The sequence below is a fragment of the Oryzias melastigma genome, linkage group LG14 (genome assembly GCF_002922805.2).
Source record: "Oryzias melastigma strain HK-1 linkage group LG14, ASM292280v2, whole genome shotgun sequence".
Classification (NCBI taxonomy): domain Eukaryota; kingdom Metazoa; phylum Chordata; class Actinopteri; order Beloniformes; family Adrianichthyidae; genus Oryzias; species Oryzias melastigma.
In genome coordinates, this window is record NC_050525.1 from 21,949,355 (window position 1) to 21,971,254 (window position 21,900).

General features: G+C 37.7%; 1 protein-coding gene and 1 long non-coding RNA gene across 3 annotated transcripts in view; one reads left to right on the forward strand and one right to left on the reverse strand.

Annotated features, from left to right (window-relative positions):
• Nucleotides 1–21,900, reverse strand: part of dpysl3 (dihydropyrimidinase like 3) — a 31,975-nt gene that overhangs the window by 3,049 nt on the left and 7,026 nt on the right. Inside the window, exons 2-13 of one of the 2 annotated variants that reach the window (XM_024265965.2) lie at nucleotides 19,355–19,443; nucleotides 17,404–17,588; nucleotides 15,279–15,443; nucleotides 14,479–14,540; nucleotides 12,951–13,031; nucleotides 10,595–10,663; nucleotides 9,770–9,890; nucleotides 7,405–7,561; nucleotides 6,836–6,977; nucleotides 5,857–6,027; nucleotides 3,776–3,955; nucleotides 991–1,147 (exon numbers count right to left, since the gene is read on the reverse strand). In XM_024265965.2, coding sequence (XP_024121733.1) covers nucleotides 991–1,147; nucleotides 3,776–3,955; nucleotides 5,857–6,027; nucleotides 6,836–6,977; nucleotides 7,405–7,561; nucleotides 9,770–9,890; nucleotides 10,595–10,663; nucleotides 12,951–13,031; nucleotides 14,479–14,540; nucleotides 15,279–15,443; nucleotides 17,404–17,588; nucleotides 19,355–19,443 — 1,579 coding nt within the window. Of the gene's footprint in view, nucleotides 1–972; nucleotides 1,148–3,775; nucleotides 3,956–5,856; nucleotides 6,028–6,835; nucleotides 6,978–7,404; nucleotides 7,562–9,769; nucleotides 9,891–10,594; nucleotides 10,664–12,950; nucleotides 13,032–14,478; nucleotides 14,541–15,278; nucleotides 15,444–17,403; nucleotides 17,589–19,354; nucleotides 19,444–21,900 lie in introns of both variants that reach the window. The other variant, XM_024265964.2, reaches the window with a different exon arrangement.
• On the forward strand, nucleotides 1,822–7,058 carry LOC112142530. The gene is made up of 2 exons (XR_002918609.2): nucleotides 1,822–2,022; nucleotides 6,825–7,058. It is a non-coding gene; the product is annotated as an uncharacterized LOC112142530 (long non-coding RNA).

The following is a 21,900-nucleotide window of genomic DNA, read 5'->3' on the forward strand; positions in this document are numbered from 1 at the left end:
TTAGCCAAAAATGTTAGTCTGTTGCGAGAACAGAAGCTTAACACTAAATTAGCCTATAAAAACCTCATTAGATAACCAATTAGAAAATGTTATCAGGTTACTAAACTATTAGCTAAACTCCGAATTAGCATAACAACCTCAGTTCCTGCTAAAATAGCCCCAAAAAATAAAATAAGCTAGCAGATTGCAAAAACTCTTACTAAACTCCAAACTAGCATACAATTCATTAGTAATATAAATTACTCAAAAACATTAGCCTTCAAATAGAAGCTAAATTTTAAATTAGCCAACCCCAGTAGACAACAAATTAGGCAAAAACATTAGCATGTTGCGAAAATATTAGGTAAACTATACATTTTTTGAAAATTACTATAAAAGAAGAAAACATAGCCTAGGAATATATTCAAAGGCTTGTTGCTAATCTACTTAAAATTTTGAAATTTGAAGTCATTTATCTTCAATGTGGCATATTTTGCTGAATATTTTAAAAACTATTACATTTATAAATACCAAAAATACAAGCAGTAATGTCATGAACAAGCTGAATGTTTTGGTACCAGTGTGATGGAGTTTTTACGTGCCAAAAAACGTACAGAAAAGAGCAGGAGAATCACTATTGTGTGAATGCTTACTAAGCGGCACAAGTCGCTCTTCTCCTTCAGAATCTACTGGAATAAAGTTGATCATGTAAACGGTTGAAAAATTACAGTATGTTAAAGATTTTGTGTTCACGTGTCACCGGCGACGCCTCAGTTGTTAAAGAGTTAATCTTCAACCTCATTAAAGAAATATAAAAACAGCTTACTTTAACAAAGATATTTTTTCTGCATTGGGATTTAGAAACAAGCTAGATTCATGAACTTTAGGATTAAAACAAAAAATGTCCTTTTAAAATGGAATTAATTCAGTTACTGCTGCACATCCATCGAATGACACTGAGAAAAACCTGGTTGATTAGGAGACGTGACTCACCACAAGCTGCAGGGTTACCTGCTAGAGAAAATCCAGACTGGTGGTGCAGGTTTCTGACAGGCTGTTTGGTGGGAGAGGTGCGTGCCGAGGCAGAGGGAGTACCCCCACGGGACATGGAGAATTCAGACACCGGGCCGTCGTACATTCCTCTGGGCACTGCCCTCAGAACGGCCAGCTAGAACACAAACAGAAAGGGAGCCGGTGAAGAAAGCAACAGATATGGTTGAAAAAGAAATGACTGATGTCTTCTTTACAAACGGTTTGCTAAATTAACCACTACGGTACAAACTTTCTGCTTTCAGCAAACAAGTCTGTGATTGTGTGTGACAGTGTAGTGACTCAGTGGAACCTATGTCAACACTTACCAAGACACAGCTGTGAGGCACAAAAACTGTAACTAACTCCGAATTTGCCGTTACCATAACAAACCAAACTCTTTCTGCAGCTCCATTCCCTCATCAGCTGTAAAGAATTAAAAACTTTTCTTTTTTTTCAAACAAATTGTGTTATTCCTATTGGACGTTATAAATAAAAAGTGAAACAGGAAAACAGAAAGTAGTTCAGAGGAGTCGCATACTTTTAGTTTTATCTGATGTGATAAAATAAATAGACTTTGAAGCTACTGCAGCTATTTGGTTGTTTATTTTCTGTTTAGGGAACTACAATAAATTCAATTAAACTTTAATTTTTAATTTTTTAAATTCAAAGTCAACTTTTTTTTCCTTTAGCTAGTAGGCATTTATAAACATTTTAACCATTTTTTGGGCAACTTTTGTCCAGTTTAGCCTGTCACTAACTAACTTTTTAAAATTGAATAAACCTACAAACTATTCTCATAGGGTTCTTTTCTTTTAATACATGATCATTAGTCTTGTGGCACTGTCATTTGTGAACAATGCATATGCCTCTATTACCTTACTCACATCCTGCAATCAGTGTTTGGTTGCCAAGCAACCAGCAAGCAGATGTGGAGGAAAGTCCCCTTATATACAATCCAGTATTATTGTGTATTTTCCTGTGATGAAAGCAACACACACTAATGGCTGGAAAGTAAGTGTAATTCTTACAGTAATAGATTACTTTACTACTTCAAACTAATTTTCCTGCCATCTGTGCTCTCATTTTATTCTGTCTTGTGGCTAAAACTTGTAGGGTAATGTTACAAGATGCCACTTTAGTCTTAAATCCTCACCAGGTTCTTACCTGTCTATCATCATGTTTAATCAAAAAACTCACAACTTTAACACTTTATGAATGCAGCTTAATGTAACAAAACTTTAGACTTTAAAATTGTGGGTGTTTTTTCTGATGATGGAGGACACATATGAAGGAAATTAAGCTTAAAATTACATTTTTGAGTATTTCTTTAATCAAATTGCTGTGAATAAGGAGCAGACAAAAAATGAAATTGAAAAAAGATTGTATTTGTAACGTTGAAACGAACTCCCTGCTCTATTCATGCATTTACTTGCAGACAACTAGATGTCTTTGTTTTCATCGTCCGAGCTGACATCTGTCTCAAAACTGTATGCCTAGGTAGCTCCGATATTGATCGCCATTTTTTTGGACCGCTAATGTCAGGGCCGTGTTGATCATAAGTGATGTGGAAAAAGTGAGGAAAGTTGTTATCTGTACATAGAATTTTTACAGATGTATCACAAATAAACCACTTTAAAATCAGAATCAGAAATAAACCACGCAAAGAATGTGTAAATCAACGTCAAAGCCAAATCTGGCCAAAATTGACTGAAATTCCCGTAAATATATCTGAATGATATAAAAGTTATACATCCATGTGTGAAAAGTCTGTTAAACATTTGTGGAATGATCATGGGAAGCCCCAAATTTGTGTACGCATCTTGCAAAAATCATGCACAATTGCAAGATGTACATCATAATTGCCTACAAAATACCTAAAATATGCATAAACTGTGTAATTCTCAACAGATCAAAAATTTTAAACAGCCACAAATCAAATTCATGAAACTTTTAATGGACTCTAGTCTACATGGATGAACACAAGAAATACTTGTGAATTAATTTAAATCACGAAAATTCATTCGTGGAAAAGGCACAAAATTTCCGTAGTGGCTGTATGACATGGGCTATGATTCCCTCAGTACTCAATATATAATGCACTATATGGTGCGGTGCATTTTTTAGCGCTGTTCGAATTTACAATTCCAAAAGTCAAGTGCCCTAGAAATTTCCCAAAAGTCTTTGCAAAAAACCAGTGTGCATCAAAGCCCACTACATTGGTGAATATAGACCACAATACATTGGGTATGAAGAATTTTTGCAAAATAAGCTATTAACATTTTCATCATCAGAACACTGTGGAGTCATAAATAGATGTCACTTAATGATCATATTGATTAGATTTTCACTTCCTGAAGTCGGTGACATCATACTAGCCGTTTAAAAAATAAATAAAAAAGTAGTGAGAACAGTGTCCAAATTGCTTTTAGGGCACTAGATAGTCCTGCACTATATCATTTTTAGTAGTTAGGGATCAGGGTGGGAATTCGGACATATCCATGGTCTTTAGGGGTGTTAGGGGCTGTAAGCTAATAAAAGAGCGTGTGAACAGAGAGCTCTCGGATATGGGCGATGGGAAACTTCAAATATACTACTGGAGAATATTTATCCCAGAAAATGGCAGTTTTTTCGTAGGGGGGGCTAAAAATAGCCTTAAAGACCACTGGGAATGCTTTTAAATAGATCAAAAGATGATTGGACTATTGTGAAGAACTAGCTAACTGTTAAGGCAGGGGTTTATCATCAGCGTTGTTGACATGCTTACCTGCTTCCTGGCTTTGACTCGCTTATAGGCAAAGTCTGGGAATGGAGAGCAGGGAATGAAACGTCCCACTCCAGAGGTGACTTGAAGTTTTCCGTCTTCCAGAACAATCTTTCCCTGGCAGATCACCACCAGTGGAGCTCCACGCAGCTCCATGCCCTCAAAGATGTTGTATTCGGCAGCCTAAAGCACAAAGAAACACTCATTGAGATGTTTGTGAACAAATTGCTTTTATGATTTTTGCCTTGTGCTTTTTTTTTCCTCTTGTTCTCACACTATTACTCATTTGTCATCCTATTTCTTACTTGTCTGTTAGGCATGCAGAGACAGCTGCCATCTCCCAGCTGGCGCTTCATCCAGTATCCTCCACTCCCTTGGCTCTATCTCATCTCCTTTATCTCCCTTTCAAGTTTTACACCTTATTTTTTTTTTGTATCTCCTCTTTAGTCTTTTGTGCTTGATTTACACATTCCCTCACGGCTTTTCAATTTTCCAGCTTCCCTTGCGCAAGCTTTCTTTTCCTAACATGCTGGTGATCTGTGGTGGCCCCCTCCCCTCATTCCATTGTTGCTTATTTCCTCTGCACACGGCCCTGTTTGCTGCCGCCGTCCAAATCCAGGCCAGAACAGGACATAACTAAGACTCGCTGCGTGCCAAAGATGATGTCATGAGCTTTAGCCCCCCCTCCCTTGTGTATTTTAGTGTGTCCAAATATGCTTTTTACTTTTGACAGCAGCAGTCAGTGTCAGTCCAGATGTGGGTCCACTGATAAGGTGGGAGACGGCACAGTGTGCTGGTAAACAGGGTCACTTGTGTTGGCTTTGTCATGTTTTAAGGAGTGGGAGCTGCTTCACTCTAAGCTTTTTTTTTTTTTTTTTAACTCGCTTCTGTTTTTTTAACTGGAACGAGCAGGAAATTAAAGGGTGACATCATCATACAAGAGCCCACAGATCCTCTGTGGATGTTCTCCACATTAAAACAAAGATATTTTTAGTTCAAGTGTCGGAAAATAGAATGATTTATTTGATTAAACTCACTCAAATAATCCACTTTGCTCCCTTTACGTCTCATTTGAGGACATTTTAACTTTTTATTCCAGAGAAGCATCACTTCTAGCTGCTCCTTTGCAGCCGAGCAGCTTTCTGTCATGTCACTCGAGCACTGAAGTCATGCAATGATTTTTTTGTGGGTCTTAAGACTCGATGAGTGAGGACAAAAAACATCTGCTGTGGGAAGAACCGTCACTTTCACAATACAGCTTCAACTTTTCGGATGTAACTCAGGACGCATGAAGTCATTAAAACAACTCAGTTGGAATTATTAGGTCATTAGAAGTTTTTTTTTTTTTTAAGTTAATGGGAACCTGACAGTTGCAAACTCACTTTATAGGAAAGAAAACGTCTGTGGAAACTTTATCTGACTTTAAAAGTGAGTTTAGTTTTAAAGAAAATCAGCACGTTTTTGAAAACAAAAGTGATTTACTTTAACGTAATTTGACAGTTTAACCAAATAAAAACATGATTCTCAAATTTTGCATGAAACGTCTACAATAAATGAAAGTGATTTTGCAGGAAAAACGCTGGAGTTCATCTGAAAGAGCATTAGCAAAAATGTTTAGATCTCAGCCGGCACGTTCTATACATGGATAAACTCCTTTGTTTGAGTAATCCATATGTTTCTAAATCATAGCTAAGCGGTTTTGGATTTTCTCCACTGAGCAGAGCTGGTCATGTGATGAGTGCAGTGTGACTTGAATTAGCAGAGAGCGTCCACTGAGACTTCGTTTCCGCTCAGCGGAACTAAGAGTGATCTGGAAGATGTTCAAAAATGTGTGCTCACTACTTCACTTTTTTTGGACAAACGCTCGTGGAAATTTATGTCACAGAGTCTCGCCACATAAAAGACACAAACATTTCTTTTGATAAACCTTAAGCATGCTAAATCCTGTCTCATTGCATTAGCTTTACCAGCATAAATATGCTTGGATGTACATTTCCAGTTGGAAAAATGGGTTAAATGAATAAACTGCAGGACATTCGAGTTTCTTTAGCCCTCAAAGGAAACAAAAGCTATGCACTACATACCGAATTGTGAGTCTTGGCAGTGATTGTACGAACTGAGTCTGTGTCCCAGATGATCAGGTCGGCATCGGAGCCCACAGCAATCCGACCCTTGCGAGGGTACAGATTCAGGATCTTGGCGGCATTGGTGCTGGTGATGGCCACAAACATGTTTTCGTCCATTTTACCTGTGGTCTACAAGCAGAAAATTGAAAACATTACTACTCATAAGTCTCAAACACATGATTTGTACCAATGCTTCAGCTAAAATACTAACAGTGGAGAGGACAACAAAGTCACACGTTTGCAGACATTTTATTTTGGAGGCAAAATTTCTGTAAACTATAAAAGGGAAGTTCAGCAAAACACCCAAAAATACATTTCCTAAAATAAAAAAAAACAGTCAGTGCAACTGTACTGTTGACATTCTCTCTGTTACTAAGACAAAATACATGCTGTAAGAAGAAATACCGCCAATACAATTAATTAAAACACTTTTTAAAACAGTACTAACTGTTTGAAAATTGTTCATAAAGGAGAAATTAATAATTACAGGTTGTGCCCAAATACAGAGACCCCCCCCCCGCCTCACACCTCCGTCTCATCCATTTTGGTGAAGTTTGGTAGTTTAAAAGTTTGATAATAATGTCAAACTTATCAATAAAATTTGTATTCTTTTTAGGTAACTTCAATTCATTTAATTGAGAACTGTAATTTAAGCATTTGAACTCATGTCCAAGAAAATAACCCAATTTTGGGGGGCTAAAAACTGCATATTTATAATTAAAAGTCACTAAATGCTTTTAAAATGGATAAAAAAGATGATTTAGTGGGTCTTTAATTCATCAGGGGGTGGGAGGTGTGAAAGGGATTTGTGTGTGGGTCTGGGTAAGGGAGGAATTATTTATTTATTTCTAGTTTTTTTGTGTGTGCTTGTTTTTATGTCATTTGTTTTATTTAGTTGTAAACTACTTTCTGTTGTGTTTTAAAAGATAACCCTCACCACAGCTTTATCCCAGATGAGAGCCATTCTTTCCTCCACGCCGTTCACACCTTCTGGGATCTGAGTGAAGTCGTCTTTGCCGATGGCCTTCTGTGCCACGCTGAAGGTGCAGTGAGCGCTGCCAGTCACGCTCAGGTCTCCGCTGTCAGGAAACGTCAAGAAAAGATGGAGTTATTCTGACGCAGAGACGTTTGTGTATGTGAATAAAGCCCTGCCAACATGAGGGAATGTGTTTATTTCATTCAGCTGGAGAAGTAAAGCAGAAAAGAACAGAACGAAGCTGGAGCAAGCGGCGTGCCAAAGTTTGTTCTTCCAGGACAAAACATTATGAATGTTTCCTGTATGACACAATAACTCTCTTTCCAGATGAAGAACGGGAACAACAATCTTTGGAAAATCAGTAACTTACAATGAATTCCCATGATTCCTATTTAAAATTTAATAGAAGTCAAATTAATTTAAAAACAATTCAGATAGATGTTTTCTTTATTTATGAGGTTATGTTGACAGTTCTGCAAGGACGTATAACATAAAGTTAACCCCTATAAGGGAGGAGCTGCCCCGCACACCTGGCCAGCATTGTGTTCAGATAGTCAGGAGTGGTGGGGTCCGGGCTGAGAGGAGGGGATGTCACGAAGGATGCTGCTTTGGCCCAGTTCTTGCTCCAGTAATGTGTTCCATCAGTCCCCAAACTGGCTGTGATTGGCTCCCCAAACACAACGTTTCCTGAGAAACAACCAAAAGCAGAACAAGGAAAGCCATTGAGACACTAAACGCAGGGATATTGATCTCCCGTACGATACAATATGCTTCAGTGTTATTTGGTCGATTTTAGGCATGTCTGCTGATGCATGTTCCCAGCCAGCAAGGTCAGGTGGGCACCATATGGTTTCAAAGAGGACAGAAAATGTGGCCCCCGTATGAGTTTGTCCACTTTGGCTTAAGTGGGCACTCAGTGGGTAGAGCTAGCATGCTACAGTGAAGCTCTCTACAGAGAAGCTCACTAGCATGCTACAGCAGAGCTCGCTTACTCGCTATAAAGGAGCTCACTAGCATACTGCAGCGGAGCTCACTAGCTCAAAACAGACAAGTTGGCTAACTCGCCACAGTGAAACCCTCTGGCTCAATACAGCGGAGCTCACTAGCTGGCAGTAGAGGAGCTCGCTAGCATACTACAGAGGAGCTCGCCAGCATGCTACAGCAGAGCTTGCTAACTTGCTACAGAGGAGCTCGCTATAATACAACAGTGGAGCTCGCTAGTTCGCTGCAGAGGAGCTTACTAGCATACAACAGCGGAGCTCGCTAGCTCCATACAGCGGAGTTCGCTAGCTCGCAGTAAAGGGACCTTGCTAGCTCACTACAGATGAGCTACTAGCATATAACAGCGGAGCTCGCTAGCTCAATACAGAGGAGCTCGCTAGCATACTACAGCAGAGCTCACTAACTTGCTACAGAGAAGCTCGCTAGCTCAATACAGTGGAGCTCACTAGCATGCTACAGCAGAGCTCACAGAGGAGCTCGCTAGCTCGCAGCAGAGCTCGCTAACTTGCTACAGAGGAGCTCGCTATCAAACTACAGCGGAGCTCGCTAACTTGCTACAGAGGAGCTCGCTATCAAACTACAGCGGAGCTCGCTAGCATGCTACAGAGGAGCTACTAGCATATAACAGCGGAGCTCGCTAGCTCAATACAGAGGAGCTCGATAGCATACTACAGCAGAGCTCACGGAGGAGCTCGCTATCATTCTACAGCCAAGCTCGTTAGCACGCAAGGCTGCCCATCGGGCAGCTGCATAGTGTAGCGAGCTAACTCACTGAATGCCCACTTAAGCAAAGGTGTGCAAACACAGGTGGGGCCACCACAGAACAAACCCATTCGGGGTCACATTTTCTGCCCACTTTAAAACCATATGGGGCCCACTTGGCCTTGCTGGCTGGGTTAAAGCTTCATGACATGCAAGTGCTCAGAAAATGTTTCCAAACATGTCAAGTCTTAGTGCGAGTGAAGAAAAACATGTCCGAGAGGTTCTTCAGTTCTAAAAAGGTTCATAGAAGTTGTCTAACCTCACACATAACAAGGCAAGACTTTCATTCATCTGCTGAACGAAAGAGAATTTAAGATCGGTCAGTCACAGGATCTGCTTTTTAAAAAGCTCTTGAAGCCAAACCTTGCATTTTTGTGCGCCTCAGAGCTTACGATTAAATGTAACAGAGCAGGTTTTAGTGGGAAAAGTTGGCATGAGCCAGGAATGTGTTGCTGTCTGTCATGAAGCACATATAAGGCATTTGTGTAGCACAGTTCTCGTTGGTTAAAATAACTGAGGTTGAGTTGATTCCTGCAGCAGAAATAAAAAACATTCTACTCAGTTGTTTTAGACTTTCACAAAAATTCATATTAATAGATCAAAGTACATGTTTGAATAACGGTCAGTTCATGTTACAGCTACCTGATTTATGTGTTTTGTAAAATACAGTCAGGTCTGCAGCTGTTTTGTGTAAGGATTTCATATTTGCATGGGCTACACACGTACAAACCAAAGGCTGATCACTTGAGACAGATCTGACAAATCTGAAAATAACAATACCAGCTCCTGAGGTCAGGTTTGGCTTAGTAAATCTCCCTGCAGACTCTTTCTCCAAAGGTTTTCAAACACACTTTCTTCTTTCCCAACGATCCTGTTATCCTTCATTCTTAAAAAACCATAAACATATTTTAGAACCCAAAGAGGTTGAACAGATCACATCTGTTATTTTTATGAGAATAACAGCTAAACTTTGGAAAAGGCCGAGTTGAAGATGATGCAAGGAGACTTTTTTGCCTCATTCTTTCAACTAGACGTAAACCCTGTTTATCTCTAATTCCAGTATTTGGAATCACATTCAGCTCAAGATGAAACTGTATTTATAAGTTTTGGTGCTTTTGAATAAGTGACTACCTTTTTTCCGTGCCTGTGAGATGATGTCAGCGGCGCTCTTGCTCATGACGCGGGTCACGTAAAGAGGACAGTTGGTCTGACTGGCGATGGTGACGGCCCGAAACACGGCCTCGGCCTCCAGCTGCAGAGAGGATCAGACACAGCGGTTGACTGGAACTCACCAAACTTAACAAACACTTTACATTTAAGCAAAATGACAGTCAGGTGCATTATTTTACCCCTTAATACCTGTTAATGCAAATATGCGACAAATCATTAAAATTATCAAAATGTAGGATCTACTTAAAAGCAAAAACTTTTTTTTCTATTGCTGGAAATACATTTAGTAGTTAGAGGATGAAGATTATTAAATGGCAAAAAATAAGAAGTGAATAAGTTAATACAAACTTGATGGGAAAATACATTTAAAATAAATCACATATGAAGATGAAAAAGTGTATTTATTTTGCTTTTATTAATTATTTAGAAACAGTAAGGAAATATTTTTAATGTTTTAATTATTAATTTTATATGAATCTGTATTTTAACTTGTAGTTTATAAAAGTATTCGAAAATTGTTTGAAGTTACACTGAATGTCGTTAAAAAAAGACCAATATCTTCTCAAAAATGTAAAAAAAAATTAATTATTGCTTTGGTTTTGTCTAGGAGAAGCACAGCACCTCCAATGTGTTCAAAACCATGTGTGTAACAAGAGCAACGTGTGTGAAGACCGGTCCAAAAAAGGTCACAGTCGATGATGAGAAACAGACTTTCTACTTTCTAAAAGAACATTTTGTATTTCTAACACATTTTCATTGTGTGCATTGTGTTAGTGTGTGTTATACCTCCTCTGGCCTGCTCAGCACATGTCCCTCTGGTCCTGTGATACCCATCTGGAGCATCCGGGCTTGCTCCTATCGGACCCAAAACAAAAAGAAGCCAATTAGTTGCTCAGTATACAGAGATACTGCACTACTTCTTCTTTCCTCTATGGTTTATAAGCTGGAGCAGATGGAAAGTGATCTTTGGAATGACGGCCTGTTTCTTTCTGTCGGGTGAGGAACACGAACAGTAATTTGACCTGTTCGGTTTGGCCACACACAGACTTCTGTGGGAATCTTCTTAAATCTCTGCACATGTGCAGACATATTCAGCTGAAGTGAAGAGATGAATGTTTCAGATGGTGGATGGAGATCTTCATAAGGAGCTTCATTATAACAGACCACTGGTCATGCTTTTGTTTCTTCACCATTTAAAATAGTTACACCCATCCATCCATTTTTAGAATGGATCCTTTTTGGGGTGATTACTGGAACCACCCCAGCTCAATCAGATCAATTTAGAGCCTCCCATTAATCTAAGAAACCTGTTTTTGGACTGGGAGGAGACTGGAGTGCCCACAAACCCACGTATGCATGAGGAGAAAGGACCCGGGCCTTAACCACCGCAGCACTGTACTGCCGCTAAACAAAAAATTAAGTCACATGTTTCTACTTTTCAAGTTCTTGAATTCCTCCCTCAGCTTCACACTTGAATCTGACTTTCCACCGAAATCCACGATATTGCCGATTTCTAAAGCGTTATAAAAAGGATATTATATAGTAACTAACTCACTGAGGGATTGCAAACCACAGCATATAACTTGGTTGTCAACCTGCCACACAACATAGCAATCAATCTCTTCTTTACTTTAGTGAACCACTTTATCACCAATTTCTTCTCCAGTTGTTTGAATATTTCTGTAACTGTCCATCGTCTTTAAGGAGTGTTTCATCTTTTCTGTGCTTTCTTTTCACTGGGAATGAAAACATTTTTACTGGTTGTGATAAAAAGTCAGTTCAGGTTTGTTAATCTCACACACTTGCAGTTACTTACTTGTTTGTGTAAAGTTTCCTGTGGACTCTTTAATTAACGAAGTTCCAAATGGGGAATTATGGGTAAAGTTGTAAAGAAATGGTCCAGTGTCAGTGAGTGTTATTGTGTTTAAACTGTAATTTTTGATTGAGGTTATAAATCAGCCATTTTGTGTACAGATTGGTTTGTGTGAAAAGGCTGGATAGAGAAACCTCTAGACCTCTAGAGATAATGTGGCATAACAACATTAAAGACACACTTTAATTACCCTTTGATCTAGTTTAAGTGTAATTCAAGTGATCTTTCAATTATGATAATACAATTTCTAGCCAAAATTAAAAACAATAGTGTCATATTCTAGGAAAAAGATTCTGCTGAATATCAATAGTTCATTAGTTAATTCACTTTTTGAATTGCAGGCAGGACTTACTATTTGCTTGGAGCAACTCCGCCTCCCTTCCCATCACCCATAACGTTAGCTAACTGTTTACATGCTCTCCCGTTAGCTTTTAGCCTCTCACGCCACCAACTTGACATTACTGGAGATATCCAGTCGTACAGTTTTGGGCATGAGAACACGCATGGATCTATTTGTCTGCAAGTGGATGCATCAGAGCTGAAATTTTCTACATCACAAATGTTATTTTCAAAATATATTGCTTCTGAATTACAACAATTTGAATACAGAAATGCTAAGAAATGCAATTTTAAAATTAATTGTCTTCATATATACCTCAAGGATATGTTAAAAAAAACACCAAAAGCAGAGTTTTTATTGGTCTTTGCTTAAAGAAAGGCATAAAAGAGCTGGATTCACCATCAAATCCAATGTGGATGTTATGAGTGTATCATCATATCACATAGCCAGTCCTGGTGTAAGGACATTTTTGATTGAACTAAAGCGTCCCTGCCGCTTTCCCAAACCGCTTTTATCAAACACAGGTGGATCTGGGTTAGAAAGTCTAAAATAAAAATCTGGTGAGTTTACATGTTTCCAGACTTCCATCTGATGGAATTCAGAGCAAGACCAGATTGTGGGAATGACTGTGAATCAGATCCAGCATGGAATCACGAAGAGGAAAACCAGGCATGGTCTGGACTTCTGACTAATAACAGTTGATTTACTTTAATTTGTCCTCACACGGCAGAACGTTGTATAAACTACACCCACACGGTGATGTCCCACAGGAAACGATCCCCCTCTCATCCCTGACAGTGTGTTTAGTCTGTAGGTACAGAAATGCACAGCGATAACGTTGCTCCAGAAAACCTGACTCAGGTAAACAAATCCCATTCATGGAGGGAGAAAGATGTCAAACACAGAAGATGGGAAGCTTTTATTGTTACCTCTGCAATGATCTCTCCGTTTTCGGCATGGACCTGAACGATGCCCCCCCTCTCTGCCAGGAAGGTGAAAACCTCGTAGAGCTGCAGGAAGAGACCCAAACATCACTTTTAAAACGCAGCGCCATTGTTTGGGCAAGAATAGAGTGGTGCTTTTGGGCTCACTCAGAAAGCCACATAGTCAAAAGTAACCCACAATTTTAATGATGTGTTCTATGACACACTGCAATTAGTCTGTGTGGTCTCCAGAAAGCGCTCCAGTCGTTGCCGTGTTACCGGGCCGTACTTTCTGAGCGAGCTGCTCTATTTTAGCCGCCTCATGTGCTCCTCTGGTAACTGAATTAGTGACAGCCGCATGAGAACCACGGGAAACAAAGAATCTACCTCACACCAGCAGGACTTGAACTTTGCTTTTTTTTGTTTGTTTTTTTAAACCAGGAATCTCAAACTCAAACATCACAAGATGCAGCTTAGTTCAGGGTAAAGCCGAACTAAATCGTTTTTCATCAGCAGCTGTAAAAATTCTGCTCAAATCATGTGATTTCCAGTTTTAGTAACTGGACTTTCATGGAGTTTGTGTCAAATTCCAATCATTTTCAGTTTTTATCTTTTTTTCATTGTGTTTACAGATTAGTAACAAAGTTGTATATTTATACAATCTCAGAAATAACTTCACATAATCAATTTTTTTCTGAATTTCCTCCATCTGTCCTTTCAGGAAAAATATACTACAATTATTTCATTTTTTTTTATTATGAATAAATAATATACCTTTGCTTTTGATTGCCAGAAACATGTTTCTATAATGTGATTATTTACCCAAGTTCATGCCCGACATGCTAATTCGTTATAAACCATATCAAAGTCTGCAAACCTTTGGAAGAGGTTTTCTTCAGGTCAAAACTAAACACGGCGAGACAGCTTTTTCAGTGTTTTTTATTAAAGGTTTGGAACAATCTCCCTGAAAATGTTTAAATCTAGGTTGAAAATGTTCTTATTTAGCAATGCATTTTAAAATTGGAACTATTGCATGTTTACGTTTTTTAATTATTATTTTTTATGATTTTACTTAAGTTTTATCAATTAAGTTTTCTTTCCTTTTGTAATTTTACATATTTTTGTGCAGCACTCTAAATTGTAGTGGGTATGAATTGTTTTTTATAAATAAACTTGCTTGCTTTGCTGACTAGTAATACATTTTCCTGCTAAAATAAGAAATAATTTCAAAGTTTTTACCTAATTAAGGTTTATTGATTGATTGATTGATCTGGTTTATTTCAAGCATAAATTGTGGAATACACAAGACAAAAAAAAGCACACAGATTTTTCAAAAACATTACAGAAATAATGACATGCATTAGTTAGAAAATAAACAAAAATTGTTTAATTAAATATATAGTAATTATTAAATAAAGTCTTATTAGTTTTATCGAAGCTTCTCTCTTTATATATCTTTACATTGATTAAAAAAATAAATCCTTAAACTAATATATGAAATATGTGTTTTTATTCAAAGCTTGAACCGGCTTACCTGGCTGTTGCTCAGCTGGTAGTAGTCTTTATAGGCCATGTAGACCTGGAATGAGTTCACTCCTGTAAAAATTAAGATACTGTTTATGAAAACTAAACAACAACAGTAAATGTATGACCACCCTAACCACTAAAAGATGAGTCATTTTTGGAATATTGTTTTTTGCCGACTACGGGCTTAAATAAAGTCATAATATGTCAAAAAAGGGACATAATTTGCTTTTTTTTAATCAAATATTTTAGTTAAAGTTCTTCTTGGACCAACAGACGCAAGAAAAGGGAAAACTATCCAAACTACAAGAGGAAGACTTTACCATAAAGAGCTTCATCCCACTTGCCAAAAGAAACACAGTTCTCATGCTCTCGTGACCCTAAAATATTTATAAAATGATTTTCTAAATTACTACCAACACTTTCTGTGTTTTTATAAAGAGATTCAGTAAATTATCTGATAAAATTGGCACCTAAGCCTGCCTTATTAATGTGACAGTTTTGCTTTAACGTTTTACCCTTCAATCAATCTAATCTAATCTAATCTAATCTGTACATCATTGATTTTTTTTAGAGATAGGAGGGTTTATTTTTGTCAAATTAGCTGATCTGCACTGAAAAAATTGTTAAAATGGCTAATGCAGGAAGTTGAAAATGGAAGGAAACATAATAATTCATAACAGCTAATAAATATTTGCTTTGAAAACTTTAGGGACCTGGAATTTTTAGCCAAATTTACCCACTGATGACATTTTACTGTAATGATTTTTCAAGTCTACAGACAAATAGGAAGATGGCATTTCTACTGACCTTTGTCCTTGATGAGGTTGTCCACTTCCTGCTTCACGCTGTCATCCCAATGTGTTATGTCTACATGGAGAGAGTAATCGCAGCAGGTTTTCTCGTCGGCCCACTGCCTCCACTGGTCATAAGCCTCCATCAGGCTGGTGCCGGGCTCTGGTATCACATGGTCCACTGGTGCAGATACATAGTAGAGTATAAAAAAAAGTGTACTCGTATGTTTGTTTATGTTGCATTATTTTATTTGTTTTACAAGCTGAATAGTGATGCAGCACAATATTGATGTCTATACTTTTTCATGTGGATCACAGTGAAGATCTGTCAGCACGGTGGATGATACCAAGTAGTTTAGAGGAAGGCCAGCAACATCTAGTTTGCTCCAGCACGCATATATAGTAGCCATTGACTGTACATGAGAACTGGACAGAGTGAGTGTGATATCACACAAAATTCAGTTGCCATTTTTATCGTAATATAGACACCGCCATTTTGGAAATTGTCAGTATGCAGTGATTGGTCTTAGATGAGTCAATATTTCCATGGTAACCACTCTGGCCAATCAGGAGTGAGCTCGTTGGAAGTCCACACCCCTGACACTTGAAAGCGGGCTACATGAAATCTGTCGATCAATCGTTTTAAACGTGAGACCACCTTCTGATCTGATTGGTCCGTTTATAACATCAATAACTTGGAACTACAGGAAAAAATAGAATTATTACGAATATTTAAAAAAATGTATCAGAGCAAGAATGGTTGTTCTAAAAATCTAATGACTGAGGAGGAGTGACTCAGTCCAGCTCTCATATACAGTCAATGACAGTAGCACAAGTAGAACTGATAGGAGTTTACAGGTCAAACATGCTCAGGCTGGTGATTGGTTACATTTCACATGGGCCAATATTGCAACAATTAAAACTGTATGTTAACAAAAGATAACTGAAGAATTTTATATAAGTCCATTACATTTTGAAATACCATTTAAGTGCATCCTGATAGGGACAATTTATTTAAAAAAAAGCATAAATATGTGTATATATATTTTTTTTAATTAAAGATATAAGTTGTTCTAAACCAGGAGTGGGCAAACCACGGCCCAAGGGTCATATGCGGCCCTTTTAACTATTTAAAAAGGCCCTTCAAACTGGAATATACTATATAGAAAATCCTTATTATCATTTCAAACTCCAAGATGTTCTGTTTTAAAAGATCTATATACATTTTCAGTCAAAGTTTTATGTTATTTCTTTCTCTTTTGAGGTGGATTACCAAAACACTCCATATATCTGCTCCTTGTCTGTCAAATTGCCAATGAGTCAAAAAATGTTCCTACCCTGCTCTAAACATTTATTTTAAAGATCAACAGAAGAAGCATTCAAACACTAAAACTGGAGAAGCCAAACAGGAAGACAGCTGAAACCGTGGCCCGATTTTCTTAACGGTCACACATGAAAACATAGTTGAACGAACAAAATTCTTTATGAACAATTAGCTCTCAGCTTGTATCTCTCTGGTCCTACTCAGCTATTATCAAAGAAGGAGCCCTCCTTGCCTGCCATCTGACCATCTCTTTAATCCCATTAAAAAAGCCTCAATCTGCTTATGCTAATAGGATACCGAGCCAGAAGCGGCAGTGACTGGGAACAACATTTGGTAACAATACTGAAATGTATCCAATATTTATCAAACATCAAAATGATATTCAATACGCAGAACACTTGAGGACACAAAGCACTCTTTGTCACGCATTATCCTCTGCAATATAATCTCCTAATGAATGGAGCCCATAAGTGATACACTAGCACGTCTGTTAGTGCTGTTTTAAACAAAGAGAGCATTAATAAAAGTGTCGTTTACGTTAGCTACTGGATGTGACTGTCTCTAACCTACATCCAATGGCACCCTTTGGTGTCCTAATTCCAGTTGCACCATAAACCCCCACCTCTCCTGCTCCAGACAGTCCGTGTTTTGTGTGCTCTGCTCTTTGGAGAGTTGCCCACAACAGCCCCAAACTTCCCTCGGCCTCTCTTGTCATCTGTTTTGGTTTTACCCTCCTTAACTCAGCGCTGTGCTCTCCGTCTGGCAGAGGGCCCTGCCTGTAATCTCTGCGTGACATCTTCCCCCTGTCTGCTCTCACCGATCATGGTCGTTCCGCCAGCAAGGGCGGCCTTTGATCCCTGAGCGAAGTCATCCACAGTTGTGGTTCCGCGGTACGGCATCTGGAAGTGCGTGTGGATGTCAATGCCACCTGGGATCACCATTTTCCCATTCGCCTCGATGGTTTTAACGCCACCAGGAACGATGAGGTTGTCTCCAATCTGCCTGGAAATGAGACATAGATGTACAAATATGATGATGATGCTCCAACATGATTGTTTTACATTCTAATTTACAGTTTTATTTACTTTAAAAACGTTATCTGTGGTATTTCAATTATGATTATGATTATGCTGTTTTTAGCCAAAATTAAAATTCTGTGTTGCTTTTTAGGACAAATTTTCTGCAGAGCTGCAAGAAATCATCAGAAATTCGCCTCTGAGTTGGGGGCGGGACTGTTGGCACAGAAGTAACTCTACAAGGACATCCCATCCTTTCTGTGTTTACCCTCTCTTCCACTAGCTTACAGACCCTCACAATCTAAAGCTAACATTATGCAGTCATACAGTTATGATCCAGATAACAGCTCAGATGAAGAAAATTAGAATTTTCCTAATTTTACTGTGAAACACTTTGTGATTTTTATCCTAAAAGGTGCTACATAAATAAAGGTTATTACTGTTAAGACATTAATGGATCTATTTGTCCAGAAGTGGATGCACCAGAGCAGACTAAGGAGTTTGTGAACCACCCAGCGTTTTTCTGTCACAAACACGCTCTTTTGAAAATGTATTTTTATTTGTCTGCCTCGGATTTACAACAGTTTGAAAAAAGAAATACTCGGAAATGCAGCTTTAAGCGTAAATCATTTTATATATATATGTCCTCCATTAAGAGAAAAATGCTGCAAAAACAGGCAAAAAACACCAAAAACACAATTTTTATTGGTTCTTTCGTCCAATTAGGCTACGTCTGAATTCCCTACTAGAAAACTATAGTGCAGGACTTTGTAGCGCCTTAGACTTTAAATCAAATTTTGACTCACTACTATTTGTTTTTTTATCAGCAAGTCACCAATTTCCAAAAGTAAAAACTCAATAAAAATATTATTTATAAATCCGCTGTGTTGTGAAGATGAAAACATGAATGATTTATTAAATATACATTAAAATATATTTTTTCGAATGAAAAATCAATTACCTGTGGTCTGTATTTGCCAATCTAGTGAACATTGGCGCATATTGCAGCCCAATTTCTAACAGCTACATTTGTGCATGTTAGGAACCGATCAGGTGGCTGTTACAGATTGGGTAGTGACGGCACACCCTTCTATTTCTGCAGTGACTTCTGGGAAATTTGTAGGGGAATGGATTTTGGAATTATAGATTGAACAAAACTGTGAACAAATACGGTAAGTAGTGAAGGAATTTGGACACAACCCAAAACTTTATTTAAAATCCACTTTACAATGACATTTAAACAAAGCGTTTCTATAGTGACAACATAGTAAATTTAACCTCGTCTGGATGAGCACTTTGTAACCATGTCAACATATCAACAAGGGCTGTTTTTTTTTTCAATAAAACCTGTTCAGACTTTACAGAGAAAGTGATCCAGTCAGAAAGACGGGCTCAGAGCCAGAATCTCTGAGGATCTGCCAGCAGCTTAATAGAGCTGAAGGCGACTGGATGTTTATTATGCAACACCAGGCTTTCTGTGAATTCTTCTCTCTGAGCTATTTTACTGGGGACAAAGAATCTTCAGAGGAAAAGGAATGAGGGGCTGTAGGTCCACTTCCAGTGACCTCCGTCTGGATTTGAGATAGTGAGGAAAAACTAGGAAAATAGTTTTGCTCAGTTTAAGAGTAACTTTGTTCCAATAACAAAAATTTGGAAAATAAATTACAGTTAAATACAATATAAGTCATTGCGATCCACTGAAATCCAGCAAATTTTAAAGGTTTCTGAAAATAAAAAAATAAAAGTTCTTACTTAATGAGGCCATCTTCCATGTAGATATCAGCGTGGAAAGACTGGTCGTCGTTCACAATCCTGCCGCCTTTGATCAGAAGCCTGTCGCTCTGCAGCAGCAACAAAGAAACAAGAGCAAAAAATAGACGAGTGGTTAGGACTTAGTCTGGCTCAGAGTTGTGTTGAATAAATAAGAAAGTCATGGCTTTTTTGTGCTTCATCTAGACTTTCATTTTTACGGCTCAGGCAACAGCATCTTCTCTTATTCTACAAATACAACAAGACATTCATTCACAAACGGATGATTATGTTTGGAAGTCTTTCTCCATGCAAACACATCAAACACAGTTTGGCTACAGACCACCCAGTGAGTCTGTCCGCCCAGAAAAACAGCCTATATGAGGGGATATTCATCACATACATGAAATGGGCTGTTTTTTGTAATCTTCAATCAAATCACTTCAAAGCAAAAGGTGATGAATCGAAACACATTTTTTGGAAAATAAATACTTCACAGAAACCAGTTCTACAGCTCATCTATGTTTGTTAAAAGCTGCATCCAGCCTGATCAACATTTATATGCAGGAAAAGCCTTTTAAGAGTCCATAAGCTTTCTTTACAGTCTATAATGAGCATCTGCATTAATGTTAAAGGAAAGTGTGCTGCTGCTGCTGCTGATGCAGCTTTAAAGCACTAATCAGGCTTTGACAACTCGACTTTGTTAATGTTGTTATGCAACAAAACCAGCTGTGGATGTTGAACTCTGCATAATCCTTCCATCCAGCAAAACATGTAGGATTTAGGAATGTAGGAATGGGATTTCAGGAATTTCCCTGTTTTGGGATAAAATAAAGTCCTATGTCATTTATGTGCTACAGAACTGTAAAAACACGAATTAGTGGAGCAAGTCAGTATTTCTTTTTATTCCGGCCTGGGTATCCCAATGGCACCATAACTTTACTCCTGCCACACCATCAAGGTGGGTTGTTGCCATGGCAACAGGTTGCTATAGAAGAGATGGATTTGTTTTTTCTATGTGTTTTTCAGCAGAGAGGGAAGTAAAGATTTTTGGCAAACACTGAATTTATACCTGATGTTTATATGTTTTACACAATATGTCTAAGGAAAGTAAACATTTTATTGAGGCAACTTTATATTTTGATCAAAATACTTAATCATCAAAATGCATTATGCTTTATTTTTGAATTAAAAATAATTTTATTTGGAAAAAAATAAAAAACATAAAGAAAAAATGGTTCAAACAAAGCAAAATTGCATAGTTTTATGAAATCATGCAAAATGAATAAATAAATAAAAATAAATAAATATTTTGACTTGAAAAAAATCTTCACAAATTACTATAATGTAATTATTTTGATTTGTGATTATTTTTGTGTTTCTTGGCATCTTTAGTGCCAGTCTGTCACTTTTCTAAATTTATGTTAGTCCTGGTGCAAAAATTCAAGCTGTTCAACTGCATTTAATGGCTCATAACCATCAGTTTAATCTCAGTTTAATCTTTGTATGAGGTTCAAGTTTGGAAACTTAGCTGGTCATGTGAGACTCTTGATCTGATGGTCCTTAGAGACATTGTCAAAGCCTTAAGATCCTTGTTATTTTCCATTATTTCTGAGATTCAAATTATAAAGAAGAATCTACCCAATTACAGCCTTGTTTAGGAAACCCCAAATCACCAACAATCATCTCTCTGGGTCTCTATTTAATGGACAATCAGGCTTTGGTCAGATCTAACAAATACTTTAACTCATGTACGGGTTTTCCTTGTTTTCAGTTAATAAAGGGTTTTTTCCAGCTTTATATTACTCTATTTCTGCTCCACAGGAGTCCATTTACCCCGGCTGCCCTTTGGCTTTCCGTTTATAGGTCATGTTTGAGCGGTATTCGATTAAACTGAGGCTATTCGGGTTTTTGAAAAGTAGCCTTTGATGTTTTTTTTTTTAATTGATGTCTGCTGTTTTACTGTGTTCTTATGAACGTGAGCTTTAATATTTTAGGAATGGGAGCATCCTGAGAGCAATTTCAGTCAAAACTGAATGATTATGGGCTATCAGTGATATTTTTTGTGGGTTTATGTTGGAATTCAACAGACGTTGGAACTGAATCTAGAATCTCACACAAGATCAACAGCATAACATTTGCTATAGCGTCTCAGATACATTTTCAAAGCTGTGATGAAGTGTTTTTAAGATAATTTTTTTAAGTATAGAGTTTTTGGAATTATATTTGTTAACCAATTCTTCTTAAGTAAATGTACTTTTAACTTCCAACATGTCTTTTTAGTTGTGTCTTTGAAGGCTTTCTTAAAATGCAAAAAAGCTCAAGTGTGTTTGATTTAAAAAAACATTAAATCATAAATCTAAATTACAAAGAAAAATACATTCTATTATTTTCACATCAAACAAACAAGTTCAGCCTTGTTACATTGCTTCCACATTTTCCCATGAGCGCATGTGTGCAGCAGTTCACACCCCTGGCTGAGCACCCAAAGTTTCATCACTGCGGGCAGAGAAAGGAATAAAAAAACAAACAGTTTTCACTTATATATA